General features: G+C 43.2%; 1 protein-coding gene across 2 annotated transcripts in view; it reads right to left on the bottom strand.

Annotated features, from left to right (window-relative positions):
* LOC306929540 (paxillin-like) overlaps window positions 1–17696 on the bottom strand; it is a 52671-nt gene that overhangs the window by 8409 nt on the left and 26566 nt on the right. The window contains exons 2-8 of one of the 2 annotated variants that reach the window (XM_079510109.1): window positions 12288–12478; window positions 11743–11828; window positions 10427–10554; window positions 9073–9246; window positions 9006–9027; window positions 8198–8345; window positions 2502–2660 (exon numbers count right to left, since the gene is read on the bottom strand). In XM_079510109.1, the coding sequence (XP_079366235.1) occupies window positions 2502–2660; window positions 8198–8345; window positions 9006–9027; window positions 9073–9246; window positions 10427–10554; window positions 11743–11828; window positions 12288–12478 (908 nt within the window). Of the gene's footprint in view, window positions 1–2501; window positions 2661–8197; window positions 8346–9005; window positions 9028–9053; window positions 9247–10426; window positions 10555–11742; window positions 11829–12287; window positions 12479–17696 lie in introns of both variants that reach the window. The other variant, XM_079510110.1, reaches the window with a different exon arrangement.

Below are 17696 nucleotides of genomic sequence, written 5' to 3'. Positions count from 1 at the left end.
ACACATCCCCTATTAATTGTATTAGCTGTGCCTGCGTTGCTTACTGGCCTTCTATGTTTTGTAGTTACGGAAACTCACTAGAAATCTATCCTCAGGTTTCATGAGTTAGAGAAACCCTAAATCTGTTTTGTTATCCAGATTGAAGTCGGCCTGGTTTTATGTAGTCTGAACAAGACACAAGGAATGTGATTCAAATCAGATTTTTTCTTTTCTTTTTTGCTGTTCAGTCTTGATGAATTCAATCTGGTTCCAATCTGGATGAAATAAAAATAAAAATCCGATTTGATGTGCTGAAGAGTACTTCAGTTTTACACTCAAATTGTAACTTCTCCCAATTACCAATTACGTTGGTTCACACACCGTCAGTGTGTGAATGTGTACTGCATTGGCATGTATGTGTGCGGTAACTGTGGTTGTGTGTGCAAATGGGTGAATGTGGCTTTGACCGGTAGGAAAGACAAGAAATATACTTTAATTTCTCTTCCTAATTGCAATGCTGAGTTTGCGCACAGACATCATTTCATCCACTCTATTCCACTTGTTATCATGCGAGTTGATTCTGATTTACCATACTAGAAAGCCATTAACTAGCAGCTTACAGTGGGCTATAGAACATTAGTACCGATGGTCATTATCACAATGTGTTTGACATCTTGAATATTAGTACCGATGGTCATTATCACAATGTGTTTGACATCTTGAACATTAGTACTGATGGTCATTATCACAATGTGTTTGACATCTTGAACATTAGTACCGATGGTCATTATCACAATGTGTTTGACATCTTGAACATTAGTACCGATGGTCATTATCACAATGTGTTTGACATCTTGAACATTAGTACTGATGGTCATTATCACAATGTGTTTGACATCTTGAACATTAGTACTGATGGTCATTATCACAATGTGTTTGACATCTTGAACATTAGTACCGATGGTCATTATCACAATATGTTTGACATCTTGAACATTAGTACCGATGGTCATTATCACAATGTGTTTGACATCTTGAACATTAGTACTGATGGTCATTATCACAATGTGTTTGACATCTTGAACATTAGTACTGATGGTCATTATCACAATGTGTTTGACATCTTGAACATTAGTACCGATGGTCATTATCACAATGTGTTTGACATCTTGAACATTAGTACTGATGGTCATTATCACAATGTGTTTGACATCTTGAACATTAGTACTGATGGTCATTATCACAATGTGTTTGACATCTTGAACATTAGTACTGATGGTCATTATCACAATGTGTTTGACATCTTGAACATTAGTACCGATGGTCATTATCACTATGTGTTTGACATCTTGAAGATTAGTACCGATGGTCATTATCACAATGTGTTTGACATCTTGAACATTAGTACCGATGGTCATTATCACAATGTGTTTGACATCTTGAACATTAGTACCGATGGTCATTATCACAATGTTTGACATCTTCTACTCCAGTGTCTTTAGACGGCAGCTATTTGACTGACACAGCTCACGTGTGTCATCTTCAAGATTTCTCATTTAAACATTTGTCAGTTGCCACAAGCACGAATTAATCCAATGCAGGAAGCCCTGGCTACTATGCATATTATATAAGCTTGCACCGTATGGTAGGCAATCACATTAAAGCAAAATTATTCATAGACTAGGGGGCCTGAAGCTATCAGCAAATACATGCAGTCTAATAAGACTAAAGTGCATATTCATTCACCATATCCTTTTGAGCTAGCATAAACTAGGACAAGTATCTAGAGTACTTTTTAAATCCATCCATGGTGTTGAAGTAAGCTTAACCCATTAAGACCTAGAACGCATCTGTGTCGCCTTAGCTTTTAACCACTTTAACCATTATTTTAACTTTAGCTATTGAAAAATGGCAGATCTACAAGCTCATAGCGTGGTACCGAGTGCCACGAGCTTGTAGATCTGCCATTAAAAAAAAAAGTGAACACGTGTGAAAATCTTTGAATATATATATTCTTTCACAGCAAACATTTTTAACTCATATCTTTGCTTCTGGGTAGTCCCCCGTAACACCATATTTTCAGATGGGGGTCCGTCGGCCAATTACATTTTGAGTTGTTGATATGAAATAGTTTGCGAACAGTTGAGAATGAAAACCTGAAATTTCTGATTGCTGTGGTCGCAATCAGAAATGATGATTTAGAAATGATGATCATGATTTAGCGGCCCATTCTGGACGGGAACCCGTTTGTGTTTTAACTAAGCATTATGTTATACTTTAGCTATTGAAAAATAGCAGATCTACAAGCTCATAGCGCACCACCAAGTGGCGCGCTACGAGCTTGTAGGTCTGCTATTTTTGAAAAATCGTGAAAATGTGGCACAAATCTTTGAATATAATTATATTCTTTCAGAATACTTTTTATTTATTTTGACGTCAGTCCTAAATGGGTTAGAAGACATTTGTAGAATCTGGTCTCAATGGGTCAAAGTCATACGTATACATGACTGGATGTCACTCACCTGGCCCACGATGGGCTTCTTGCAGGCCCCACACACTCCCTTGGCCACGGTCTGGACTCCCAGTTTGTTGAGGTCAGACTGCAGGCTTCCCAGCATGTTGTCTAGTTTGTTGGCTGGTTTTGGGGGGCCAGTTGGTGACGTCTTCCCCTGGGACTGGATCTGATAAGAGGTGGAAGACCAAAATGGTTTTGTTACCGATGATCATGGGCAGGTGGAGAAAAGCAAGCCGATCAAACATACATGAACCGTTCTGACCCCGTTTACCCCGAAAGACCCAAAGACAAAAATGGTCAAACCTATTTTGGTCTCATTGTCTTTGAGTTTGATGATTGGTTGCTTTCTAACATCACAATCTGTGCATTTGTGTACGTGTGTGTGTGTGTGTGTGTGTGTGTGTGTGTGTGTGTGTAAACATTAGGTAAAGTGGTGCTGGACTGCTCAGATGGTATGGTTATTGGAGCTAGATGACCTAGTCACATTCCACTGAGGGAGAAAATAGCATCTCTATGTCCATATATTCTCACACACTTAAGTGCATGTACAGTACACACACACACACACACACACACACACACACACACACACACACACACACACACACACACACACACACACACACACACACACACACACACACACACACACACACACACACACACACACACACACACACACACACACACACACACACACACACACACACACACACACACACACACACACACACACACACACACACACACACACACACACCGATCACTTCTCCCACCTCTTGACAAAGTGAAATGGCCCAGCTTCCACCCTGCATGGTCTTTAATCTATATAAAATGGCAATGTCTGCTGCTCCATACAGTAGGTATCCACCGTCTTTAGTTAGTTAACCGTTTTATTCATTTAGTTAGAAATAGATTTGACATTTCCCTTTCATAGAGACAAAATGTATCCTGTTGCCCTGTTGACGGAAGACCTCGTGGAGATGTAAAACCAGTGATGGTTAACTGCTCTGTCATGTGCCAGATTAGGTTTCGGTTGTGCTACAAGCCTCCCATTCCTGCACATGATGGCAGGCTAGTTAGTTAGTATGGTTGGAAAACACAGGAGTCACTCCCTGACCCCCTATCCTCTCATCCAAGCCTTTCAACTCTCTACTGCTGCTCTGATCTGAAAAGAGCGACCTGTGGCGGCACCAGACCTAGAGAGCAGCTCAGTCTCCAGCCAGAAATGTCAACCATGCTTGTAACCCGGACAGAATGAGCTTCACACAAAGCCTATGTGAGACTCAACCGCTACCGTGTAGCATGACTGGAGATCAGCAGCTGCAAATAGAAGCAGTCGTCACACAGGCTCTAGCACACTCAAAATGCAACTCGAAACTTGAATACTTAGAGCAGAGCAAAATGAGTACTAAACACCACCACAGGACTGTGTTGTGTTAAAAGTTATTATACTCTAAAACAGAAAGACAACAGTTGGATAGCGTCAGAGTTCAGGGGTGAAATGAAAAGCAAAGACAGTATGTGGTAGACACAGAGGGAAGAGTGACAGAGAAAATGAGAAAGAGAGAGAGCCGGTCCATGCCTGTATCGGTGGAAAGATGGGGTCGTACTCAGTCTGACAGCCCACCGACACAAAAACCTTGGGCGGGGGAGGCGGCGTGACAGGCTTGGGAGGGGGGCTGGGCGATGGGGTGGGCTGAACAGGGGGAGGAGTGGGTTCCTTAGGGGGTGGCGTAGGCTCGCGGGGAGGAGGAGTCGGCTCCCTCGGGGGAGGCGGGGTGGGTTCCCTAGGAGGAGGTGGGGTTGGAGGTGGAGGGGGAAGAGGAGGGGGTGTCTCCTTAGCTGGGGGAGGTTTTTTGGGAGGCTGTGGCGGGGGGAGGACTTTTCTCTGTGGAACAGGTGATTCAGGGGGGATGATGATCTGGGAGAAACACAGGGAAACAGACAGCAGAAAGACGAGACGCCAGAGAAGAGAAACAAGCACAGGAGTCAGCAATGCATTAGCACGACTAGGAATGAATGGTATGTTGAATAGGAGAACTGGCACCTGAACAGGTAACAAACTAACTGCCAGTGATATAATAAACTTATAACATCCACCAACTTAATAAAAGACTGCTATTAAAGCATCTGACCAAAGTCCAAATGTATTTAGCATTGGGTCACAAACCCAAACTTGAATGAAACTATGAAATGCAGATATGATGTCCCAGAGTGACTGATTGCTCCTGCCGCCGCGTCTCTAAATCTCTACCTTATCCACAGATGGCGGGACCCCTTCCTCGCGCGTTCGCTGCGGGTTGGACATAACGATTACCCCTTCCGTCAGCCAATCGTCTACCGGCTTGCGCCGGCGCTCCACCACGCGCCCGGGGATGCCAAGTTTCCCCTGAAGTTCCTCGATGAGGCGGTCCTGCGAGTTGCTCTTGTTGACGATGATGGGCCCCATTTTGCGTCGCAGCAGCCCATCCCGGAACATCGGGTGCACATTAGAGGTCTCCTTGGTGCGGCGGATAACTGACTTAAGCTGGAGAGCGGGCGATAAGGAGTGTCGTGGGTGCCGGGATGCGTCATTCACACTGATGTGGATGTTGCGTTGCAAGCACACTAGCACAGCCAGGACAAAGCCCAGCACAGCCAGGACAAAGCCCATCACAGGATCCTTGTCACTGCAAGTTCGGGCTGCTGAGCATGTTTGTCAAAATGCACTAGGTTTTGGGAAAAGCCCCATATCCAATGTTGTTGTCACAGAAGCCTAGCACGGTTTCCACACACCCATTCCAAACCCATTCGCTAGTATCTATGACTATTAGCAAGGCATGCTGGATAATTGAAATCCAGGCAACATGTATTCACAACAAAAACTGAGGCGTTCATAACTTCATATCTCTTAGCTGCTCATGCTAACAGCAGCAGAGAGTGGAGAATCGCATTATTATTATTATTATTATTATTATTATTATTATTATTAGGCTCTAGCATGTCACTGTGGTGAGCAATGAGCATACATCATCCTGCTGTTGCATACAAATGAAAAGCCAAGCCCTGATGAATAACATAGATACCTTATGCAAGTAGAGACGTGCAGACATCTTTCAGCAAAGCTTTTAAAATCAGCCATGATAGCTTATAGCTTCTCTAGTAGCATATCATTCTGCCTCAATCCTTTTTATAGTCACTAAGCAATGGGGAAACGGCACACTTCATGCACCACACCTCAAGCATAGAAGATGCTTTGTCCATTTGAACGTTATTACAACTCCTTGTGTATTTGTAGCATCTGAACTCCCAAAATAAGCATTTCATCTCCGGACATAACATTGATCAATCATGGCTGTTATTGGTTTGGGTTATTGTTTTGGCCCCATTGGGTCTTTTAGCAAAATAACTTGAGAATGGATCGACACATTTGCTGAAAACTTGTTGGTAATTATAAGGCTGCCCTGAAGAGATTATTAACTTTTGTTAATGTTTGGTCAAGGCCAAAATTAATAATCTTAAGTGGACATTGGCAGATGTTGAAAAATGCACACTGTTTTAGTTTAAAATGCAATTAATATTAGGAAAATAGGAATAAATAACTCATGAATGTGTGTCACCCACACATCAGTGTGTACAACACTGTTGGTGTCTCAACATCGGATTATGTTTTGCAACAGGTCTAATAATGGAAAGACCAAATGGGGCCTGGAATGCTCCCAATCCTGTGCCAATAGCTTATTTTGGGAGACCCTAGATGCGCCTCCTACTTGGCCAGATGCGGATAGTCGCTCCACAGCAGACGGCTGCTGCGTCGGTAGATCCATGATTACATCTGGCGTCCCGGGGCAGGTAGAGGGAGTCGGACAGTCGTCCATCCAGCTGCACTCAGTCATGGGTGTCAGTGTCCCATCTCGGCTGAGGCTAGGATAAAGCCCATCCTCCTCCTCCCAGGTTCTGTCCTCATCTCCTAATACAGAGGATCCTCCATCCATGGACATTGAAGACGGAGGCTGGCTCTCCTTGGAGTACTCTCCTGAGTCGAAGGCTAAGAGCTTGTCCAAGGCATCATCCAGGAAAGGCGATCGGCATGGCCAGCTTAAACCCAGAATCTCGTCTGGGTTTTCTTTAGGAAGAGGGGACTGGCTACTTGGTGGTAGAGTGGCCTGTGAAATTGGTGATGATGTGGCATTGACATTGGCCGGAACGGTATATGTTCTTCTGATAACCGTTGGACTTTCAGTCCTTGTAACCGTCACTGGGCTAGCACACTTTGAGACAGTTAGTGGACTAGAAATCTTTGGAACGGTCACCGGGCTAGCACTTTTGGGGATTGTTACAGGACTAGATATCCTAGGAAGTGTCAGTGGACTAGCACTCTTTGGAACTGGACTAGAAAGCCTAGGAACCGTCACCGGACTAGCACTCCTAGGAACTGGACTTGCACTCCTAGGAACTGGACTAGCACTACTAGGAACTGGACTAGCGCTCCTAGGAACAGGACTAGCGCTCCTAGGAACAGGACTAGAAAGCCTAGGAACGGGCACCGGACTAGCACTCCTAGGAACTGGACTAGCACTCATTGGAACTGGACTAGAAAGCCTAGGGACGGTCACCGGACTTGCACTCCCAGGAACTGGGCTAGCAGCCTTGGGGGCTGTTAATGGACTCTTTGAAGGTGGAGCAGAGCTGGAACACTTCATGTCCACTGGACTAGGACTTGTTACATGAACAGGGCTTGGACTCTTACAAACAGTAACAGGACTATTACTCTTAGGGACAGTAACTGGACTGAGGTCCCTGGCAACATGAACTGGGCTAGGGCTTTTACAACTTGAGCTCTTATGAACAGTAAGTGGACTTGAGCTTTTAATAGCTGGAGTGGTTGCTACATGAGTAGGGCTCTTGGTTCTAGTTTGATGATCGGGGGGCTTTAGAGGGCCGGAGACACTGAGGCTCTCCGCACCACAGGTCACAGTAAGGACATTGTCACCACTGTCATCGTGTTGGATCTCAGAATCCTGAGGGGCCTCGGATGCCGGCATCGCAACGGCGGTATCAGTTGAAGAAGCTGGGGCAGAGCGGGGTACAGAAGAGGTGTCTTCATCTATATGAAGTTCTAGCGGGAGAGGGCTACAGGAGGGGCTGTTGCCACAGCAGGGCAGGGGAGCGTCCACTGGGTCTATATGAGGGTTAATAGGTACAGCTGTCACCACTGTCTCAGCTTCAGTCACCAGTAAGGAGTCAGCCATGTCCATATTCACCGACCACTGAGAGCCAGACTGGATAACGGGTGAAACGACCACAGAATACACATGGAGACACAATGGTAGAAAAGAAGAAAAGGACAAATAGATTGAGTCGGAAGAGAGTGGAAAGGAAATCGAGAGTTCGTCATACGGCATATTTCAAAAGTAATATTAAATAAGGAGGAACCGTTGAAACAACGGTGTGCTGCCTCAATAACGTAATATTCCCATTCTCCCGCATTCCCTCCAATAGTAAACAAAGAAAAGACAAAACGGTATGATTTGAAAAAAGGTGATACTGCAATTCTTATTTATAGAGAGACAAGCTGTGGCCATTCACTCATACATGCGAAGTAATCAACAATATACACTAGAACTTGACATTGCACTTTCAATTTCAGAAACCTGCTCCTGTATGTATGTATGTATGCCTTCGCTCCAAGTGTTGTACCTTCTCCCGAGGCATACTCACATTGCTCTGGACTTTAAAATCAGACAGGGAGGCCATTAGCTCATCCAGCTCTCGTGTAGCAGAGGAGGCAGACATTCTGGCTTGCTGTTGTGCTGGCGTTTCCTCCTGTGCATCCGTTAGTTCATCCGACAGCACTAAAGGTGTGGGGCTACAAACAAACAAAACTTGGTCAGTGTTCCTTTATCCATTTGAAACTCAAAGAGATATTCTTTGGTTAGCACAAAAAGTTTTTGTTGAAAAGTAAAAGCTCTATTTTCTGATGGTTATCACTCCTATTGTTTGTTCAGTAACAGATGGGGCAGAAATTTATCAGCTTCAATTTTATATTTTGTTCTAGTTCTAAATTTGACTGCTCATTTTCTATCATCACTACCAGTTCCACTTGTTTAGCCTGTATCAGTTCTCTCTCCTGATTGGATAAAATTGGTATCCAGATGTGAAAAGTAATTTTATGATTACTAAAGAGCTGGAGGGATTGTTTTTACTGAACAAACATGAAAATATAGAGCAATCTATTACTTATTAGACCCGAGTTTTCTGAAAAATGTGATTATCTTATATATCTTCTTTTAAAAGAAAAAAAAAGTTAAACCAAAAGCATGTTGCTATATACATAGGAACATCTAGAATGACACAGATGCATTGACTTGCCGTTACATAAAACAGCACTGAATGCATGCTGGCTTCTATACCTGGGTGAGGGCACAGAACTCTTCTATACCTGGGTGAGGGCACAGAACTCTTCTATACCTGGGTGAGGGCACAGAACTCTTCTATACCTGGGTGAGGGCACAGAACTCTTCTATACCTGGGTGAGGGCACAGAACTCTATAGAACAGAACTCTATCTTCTATACCTGGGTGAGGGCACAGAATCCAGCTCGTCCAGGAGGCTCTTGACACTGGGTCGGACATCCTCCATTCCTCGGCCTGCAGCGTTGCGCTTGGGCTTCTCCATGACAGGCGGAGGGGCCACGCCTGGCGGAGAGACTCCATTCTCGTTCACGTAGTGGCTGGTTGTGCTTGGAGGCAGCGGTGGAGCAGCCTCCTCTATGGACACAAATGATCACAACATGGATTAGTTATAGTTATAGTAGTTGCATGACCGCAAACTGTTATCCTGTGTCTAACAGCAGAACTACAGAAGAAGGAGATAATCTGCAGATCATCGCTGTGGGGCGGAAACCCTAGTGTATTCATATTCTAACCCTTTGCTATAATTATTAATTTTTTCTGTAAATTGAAGGCCCTACTTGATCATATTACAGCGTCACACAAAAGCATGAATAGTAGCAGATGCACAACCTCGAAATGCACCACAGAGTGAGGCGTTTGCTACTTTGGATTTTTGAGTGGTGCAAACCACTCCAACAACCAGCTTTGTCTATCTGTTTGTGTACCTGTGTACATGTCCGTGCAAAGGTGAGCATGGTTACTATGGTTAGTGTGTGACGTCACTGACATAGCTGATCAGACTATATAAGACCTTGCACCACTCAGTTCACACGGGTGTGATTTATTTTGAATTGTGAAAAGTAACAGTTTTTGGACATATGAGGCTTCCACCCGACAGAGACAAAATGGAGAAAAAAAAAAAAACTATGTTCCAATGGATCCAATAGTTATTATTTAGTCACAAGCTCTTGTTAAAGGAATACTTGCTGAATTAAGTCACTGAAATATCACAGAAGAAGAGGAAATAAACTTTTAAAACGCTAAACCGGCTCTTGCATGAAAAACGCATGTGCCAGCCTGGGTCAGAGCCATCTAATAGAATTGCGATATTGAGGGGGCAGAAAACAGCCCGGTCACGTGCTTCTGTACTCGCGCGAGCGCATAGACTGCAATGCATTCCGTAAACTTCCGGTTGTCCCCATTTGAAGCCTTCAAATAGGGACAAACCAATAGAAGTCTATGTAGAAGAGCCACCATTGGACTGGCCCCAAGAAGTGAACGGAGTTTGCGTAACTCTGTCTTACTCTATGGCTCTGGCCTGGTGGCAGTCCAGTTGAACTATACGGGCACGCCATGGTTGTCATGGTTTGAACTGGAAGTGATTTAAAAGTGTATTTTCTCTTCTTCTGTGATATTGAATTTAAATCATTATATGAGCAGCATTTTGGAATTTATGGATGGATTTCTACATCAGTTTGCTGGTAATTTGGGTCTCGGATTAATTGCATTCATCAAACATCATGTACATTTGTAATCAGAAGATGCTGTAATATACCTTCTATGGGAAAGCTAGGGGTGCTGTGCTGGACCGCATTGAGCTCCAGCAGCAGAAGGTCCAGCTCAGACAAGTTGCTGCCCAGAGGTGAGCTCATAGCCTCAGTGCTCTTCTGCTTGTTGGGGAAACTATCGGAAACAGCACAGAGAAGTAATCCTCATTATTCACGTTAATTCAAACCAGTTTCCAGGTTTTACTCAATGTCTTCCCCGTGGTAGGGGACCAAACTTCTACCGCTCTGTCAATAAAGTTATCCCTGCTTGCGCTTGGAGAATCGCGCTTCAGGCAATACCACTTCATCAATTAGTAGGTTTCTTTAAGCTGAAACCACACCAAATGGTCGGGTCGGGACAAAACGTTTTTTAAGGTCAACCACACCAATGCAACTCCTTTCAACTCAATGAGTGGTTTACCTTAAACGTTTTGTCGCGTCCCGAGTCCCGACCCTTTGGTGCGGTTTGGGCTTTACATACACCAGGGTCTACATTTCTAAATGGAAGTGTAGGGAGACCACCTGCCACCACTGCAGATGTTCTAGTTATATTGTACTACTGTCTACTATTATATTGTATTAACATACTCTCCATGTTTTATTCTGCACAATTTCTAGGACTTAATTTTAAAGATGGAGTGCCGTGATTTTTTTCCACCCTAAAACATGATCATCATGTGTTATTGTTATATATGGAGGAATCATTTTTTCAAAAAAAAGTGTACAGTATTTGTTAAAATGTTGTTTTTATGTGGGCACGCCCACCAGTTCATTAAGTATGCCTGGTTTGCCTGGTGGGTGGTGATCCACCTGAACTGAAGCCGCACCCACAGCTGTAGTTGTATGATAAAGGGGGTGGGGTTAGGGGAGGGGCTGATAGTGTGGTGTCACTATATTACTGTTTACTTCATTGGCCCGTTTGACTGTCAGCCTCCAGGGTTCAGCCTCCAGGAAGAAACCCTATATACAAAGTTAATACACCATTGCACATAAAAACGAGTCCAGGGTGTCTAATGAAGTACTGTCACCTCATAGACACATGAAAAACTGGAAAATTACAAAAAATGTGGCACTCCATCTTTAACATAAATCAAAATTCTTCATCCCATATTGGAATTGCCATGAAAAAGGTAAATGCATTTATTCTACTGTAACTCACAACTGATGCACAGAAAACAGTGTTAAAGAGCAGAGCTAACTGATGAGAACAAATGGTAAAATGACAAAAGCATGATGATGTCAATATCAATTACATTTTGACCCAAATATCAGAAAGTTTTTAGAGAATTTGGGTTGCTGCTAATCCATGTTGGAAATGTCATACCTGTATACGTGGTCTTCTTCAGTGAGGGGTTGGGTTGGACTGTTACTGTCTCGAGACCAAGGGCTTATCTGAGCACAGCTGAGAGACTGATGGGACAACATATTATATTAGATCGTATAATATTGTTGCTGTCGGGAAGAAACCTCTTATCTCCATATTCTATATTTTTTTCTTAAATGAATGCCATAGTTGATCAAACTACAGCATCACACGGAAATAGCAAAAGTAGTAGATCCACAAGTTTGCACACGCTGCGATGCAACGCATTTTGAGCTTGTAGATCTGCTAGTTTTGATACTTTTGAATGAATCCTGAAAAGTAAGTTTTGGATAAATGAGGTTTAAACCCGACAGACTATATACAATATGTCATTGTGTAAAAGAGTAATAATATAAGAGTAAATAATATAGCTTTATTTATACTTTATGTTTTAAATATTTCTCTTGCTTCAGATTGTTAAAGGGATCGAGATGGGTTTGTGCTCTGCTATTGCACAGGCCCACGAAGGTGTGTAGTACTAGTGTACAGCATGTTTGTTTTTTCACCTGCGTTTCCTCGAGTCCGTTCAAGGCTTGGTCAGAAGGCGGTGGTGGTACTGGGGGCGGAGAGCACTCTATGTCCTCCTGTTGGGCCTGACCTCCGGTGGGGAAAGAGTAGGCCGATTCGTCCGACAGGAACAGCGGCCGCTGCTTGGAGATGTGGGATGTTGTGGACTCCAGGTCCGCCAATAAAGCATCTAGAGAGGATCACAAAACATACGGTTCCATCATGTAGTTTGCTTAACCATCTTTATATCAACGCTCAGTCTCATTGCCCAGTATGGCAGGGGTGATATGGACAAAATGGGGCGACTGTGGCTCAAGAGGTAGAGCAGGTCGTCCAATGATCCATGGGTCGGCGGTTCGAATCCCGGCTCCTCCTGTCTACATGTCGAAGTGTCCTTGGGCAAGACACTGAACCCCAAATTGCTCCCGATGTGCTGGTTGGTACCTTGCATGGCTTCCGCCGCAATCGGTGTATGAATGTGTGTGTGAATGTAATGCACAATCTATGTAAAGCGCCTTGGATAAAGGCGCTATATAAATGCACCATTTACCATTTTACAAAATCATGGCATGTATGACCAAATACTTTAATGATGAACTTATATCATGATATAGGTTCATACTGACCAGCCAGACCTACTGACCAGGTTGGAAACACAAGCCATTATTGCCGTAAATAGCAGAGCTGCAAACCTTCTCATAGTTTTATATCACATCAGGATCATTGATGTTATATACAAGACCAAATGATTACAGTTTATCTTAGTGTTGTGCTTCTAGTGCTTCACACACACCCAACACATTAAAATGAAGGTCCACAAAACAGCACCCAGGGGGTAAAGAAACAAGTTAGAACTATAATGTGTTATACTTGCTACAACCACAGGACCCGGAGGACAACAAATAATGACTGAAGCAATTTCCAGTGTTAAAATGCATTTCTCCTGCGATCAGCAGCACAGACCAACACTAACGGCATGGGAGGAGCAGCACAGTTGGAACTCATGTCAGCACCAGTCCTTTGGTTACTCATTGACCTCCGTTTGCCAGGAGTCTTTGTTGATGCCTCTCAAAGACAAGACCGACTGTCACACCCACCAACTACTACACAGTAAAGTCCTATGTTAATTATACTCTATAATATAATAGATAATATAAGTATAAAAACTTTTTTACCCATGGATGGGTCCATACCGTCCATTTAGGTCCATGTTTACAGTTTCAGAGCTAAATTCACACAGAGATGTTTACTGTCTGTAGGCTATATACGTGCAAACGGCTTCTGATATACATGTATTATTCTGAATGAAACACAGGGTAAGAAAACATCTTCTAATGCAATAATTCTAACCAGAGGGAAGGAGGTGACACTTAGGACAGTGCCAGAGATTTACTGAAGCACACACACACACAGGCTGTATTACTGAACACTGGGCCTATTTTAGCATCACTCACCAAAGCAGTGTTTAGTTTCTCTCACAGAATTTCACAAGCATAACGACAAGACTCTAAATGAAGTAACTTACTCGCTATGACTACAATAATGTCTCACACTTGAAGAAACTGTTAGTACAAGATAATGTGTTCGCTAACAGAAGATTTAACAGAATGCTAAATAAGTATAAACAATAAACATGGTACAAAGGTTAAGTTAAAGCACCAGCATAAACAGCAAGGAGAAGCTACTTACTTAGACACTGTTCTAAATACCTCGTAACCCTGAAGTTGGTGCAAATAAAAAAAACTTGAAATAATTATTTGGAAATTATAATGGAAAATCTCAACAACACACAACACGGTTCATCTAACTATTTACATAAAGTAAGTGGTGTTGGCTTTATCTCACAAGCAAAGCAAGTGAAAATAACAGCAACACAATTACGTTCTTTAGTGCAACAAAAACAGACCCTGCCGTACTGAAACACTACAGTAGCACCCAGAAAGACACACGTCCGTAGTAGAAGCAACACACCTGTGAGAGAGACGTAGCCTACCTGTCAGAACCAGAGGATATTAAATACACAAGCCCAGGGAAGGGCGGAACAGAGGGGGGGAATGAAAGCAGAAGGAGCGGGAACAGACCGTCTGCCAGGCAGGAACTGCCTTTCTTAACTCTACCATCAGCGGAGGGGAATGAGGGACCATGGGGACAGAGCTGAACAGAGGGCAGCAGAGCGAGGGGGGAGGGTGGGGGCAGGGGTAAAAGAAAAGTGAAGAGGGGTTACTTAATTTGAATGGCAGTAGGTTTAGGGTAGGAGGTTCACCTTCGACACCCTGTCCCAAGCTTCCAGAGAGCAGGAGGAAGAGTCAGTACTCACGCAAAAGACGAGCGACTGCGAGGCAGTTGTCCAACTCTGGGTAGGTTTAGAATGTGATTGGGCACGAACCGCAACACAGCCGGAGTCACAACACAAGTGGTTGTCCGTTGTGAAAGAGGTGAGGAAAGCAAACAGGTAGACGAGGACTCTTATCGAGTGTGTCATCATTATACCCACAAAGGGAGTGGTATGTCAAAAGTCTCAGGGTGTAATCAGACGTCTGTTGAAGCCATGCTTTGGCTTTCATGACTCATCTTCTGGCATGCCTGTGATGGACTTTTATTTAATTTAAGTTCTATATTTTTTTATGTACATCTACATAGTCCATGTACGCCGGCGTTTGCCTTTTTAAATAGAGCGCCGAAGTCCTGGCGTCACTCACTCATCCCCTCGATTCCCCTGGTTCACGGAAGTAATTTCTCTATGGAGAACAACATGGGGTCATCTTAAAATCGTTTCATATAAGCGTTGTGGTCCAAAAATAAATAAGCTGTCTCTGCGTTATTGTCAGGGAGGTGTCTCTGTAATGTTTGCGACAGTCAGTCACTCATATATGATAGTCTGTTTCTAGCGAAAATGTAACTAATTCAGTAGCAGTAACATTAGCATTTTCTCTCAGTCTCTCAACAAAAAAAAGAAAAATCCCCATATGGGGATTACAATGCAAATAAAAAGTACATGAACCTGTGGATTTGCGCCCTCTACCGATATTGACGTCAGACTTCGGTGCTCTATGGCCCTGCATGGTCACATAATGTAGCATGATGGTAGTGTTATTTCAATATGACCTCACAGATATGCAATTTCATCCATTCAGGAATTAGGAAACTGGCAACATTGTAGTAATAATTATAGCCAATTATATACATATATATTGTTATTAGCATTCTACTAATTACTTACATTAACTGTTGCCTCACTAATGTACACAATAGAGGGTATGCGCGTGACATCATCATCAAAGCAGGAAGTTATGCAGGAACGCCTACTGACTACTGAGTGGCAAAAAACGACTTTCTGGCCTTGACAGCCCATACATCCACACAGAAAAGTCATATCTGATTGCATTAAACAACATTAAACGATGTTAAACTCACTTTGCCTGTTGCTTTGCCACTCGATTTGCCACTCGATGTGCCATTCACTTTAAGCATGCGCATACTCTCTATACATACATTGGTATGAATCGTATCAACAGTAGTAGTGTGGACCCAGTAAAGATATGACTGGATTACGGTAGTCTTTTGCAGCAGTGACTTCATGGCTCTCTGCAATAACCGGACTGAGGATTCTATGAAAACATTCTAACATACCTTAATCTAAAAAACTATGTTTATCTGTACTTGCATTACATTCATTTTACCTCGTGTCTACTTTTTCCCCCCTCACTAACTTGCAACGTACTGGTGTTTTGAAAGGTGCGATGCAAATAAAAGGTATTACATTATGATGGTGCTTTGGCCCCGGGCCGCAGACAGACAGGAGACACAGCGGAGCGGGCAGAACACCAGATCCCACTTGGACTGCTTTGGCGTTAGCATGGTTGACATGGTTAGCATGGCTAGCATGCCAGCCAGCCGACAGGGTTTCACAGCAGAGGGAGGTGTCTTTCTCCACATGGACACACCGGGCAGGCCAGGCACATTCCACAGACCTTCATTATGGACACAGCACAGCCTCCTGTTTACACTACAGCAGCCAGATAGCTCTCTCTCTCTCTGTGTGTGTGTGTGTGTGTGTGTGTGTGTGTGTCTACAGTGTGAGGAACATTATCCTGGTCCTCACCAGAAAGAGTGTTGTTGTATGGTGGTTATAAAAATGTTAGATCCATCATCTAGGCTTGATTGATACTCTGTTGTGCGATGGTGTCACACAAGCACAATAGCTCAGCTTATATAAGCTCACAAATACGTCACAGTGCGAATCGTTAGATTGGCTATTTACTGTAGGTGCGCAACAATGGCAGGCAATTCAACTCAGGCTTTAGGGTTACAGAAAAAACAAAAAAGTGGGGAAAATTGCTTTTATAAAATGTTGATGTCCTCACAAATGTAGCAATACAAACGTGTGTGTGTCTCTTTACCTCTCTAGAGACAAAAAAAATGGAAAAGCAAAAACACTCCCATAGATGTGAGGGAGAAATCAAAGATCCCAGCATCATTATTCATACCAAGTATGGTGCGTTCTAAAAGCTGCTACTGAAGAAGGAACACATCAAAGAGCGTCCACCACACAGACGAAGGCTTCAAGGTTTCCTTTCTGTTGTACTCGTGCCAGTATAAAATTAGTCATTAAGACACTGACGAGATAGAGGCTTTACTGTGCTTAAACCCATAGGCAGTGGTGGAAAGTATCTAAGTACATTTACTCAAGTACTGTACTTAAGTACAATTTTGAGGAAATTTTCTGCATAATGAGTACTTTTTACTTTTGGTACTTTAAGTATATTTTGATGCCAACACTTTTGTACTTTTACTCAAGTACATTTTGAATACGGGACTTCTACTTGTAAGAGAGTATATCTATATAGTACTAATACTTTTATTCTGGTAATTTTCATCACCAGAATGATTCCCAGGTAGGCCGTCTTTCATCCGCCTGCCTCTCTCTCTCTCTCTCCCCTCCTACTATAACTAAATAGGGATACCTCAGGGGTCTATACTTGGTCCCCTCCTTTTCCCCCTCTACACCAAATGTTTCCACAGAAAATAGAGCTTGCGTTTTGACATGTTGTGAACTGCAGCTTTGATTACATTTGATCAATCTATTTTGAGTTTACATTACACATTCAATTGTGTTCGTGTATGGTCGGATTATATTACTGCAGCAGTGTCAGTGACAGGTTCAAGCAACAGATGTTTGTCCGGATGGCTTATGCAACAGGAGATTAATCAACTCAGCCCTTACAGTTCAATGAGATTCATGTATAAGCGCACAACAATTCAGCGCTCCAAACACAAGTCAATGCACAACCTTCAAGGTGCCTCTAGGGCACATCAAATATGTGCACATGTTTTGCAATTCTTTGGTGCGGGAGACATGAAATGACTTGATGCAGCTATGAGGCCTTATCGCAAGCATCTGGTCTTCG

The sequence above is a fragment of the Electrona antarctica genome (genome assembly GCF_951216825.1).
Source record: "Electrona antarctica genome assembly, chromosome: 9".
In the NCBI taxonomy this organism is placed as follows: Eukaryota; Metazoa; Chordata; class Actinopteri; order Myctophiformes; family Myctophidae; genus Electrona; species Electrona antarctica.
The sequence above is the reverse complement of the archived record's forward strand: the minus strand, read 5'-3'. Positions and strand labels throughout refer to the sequence as shown.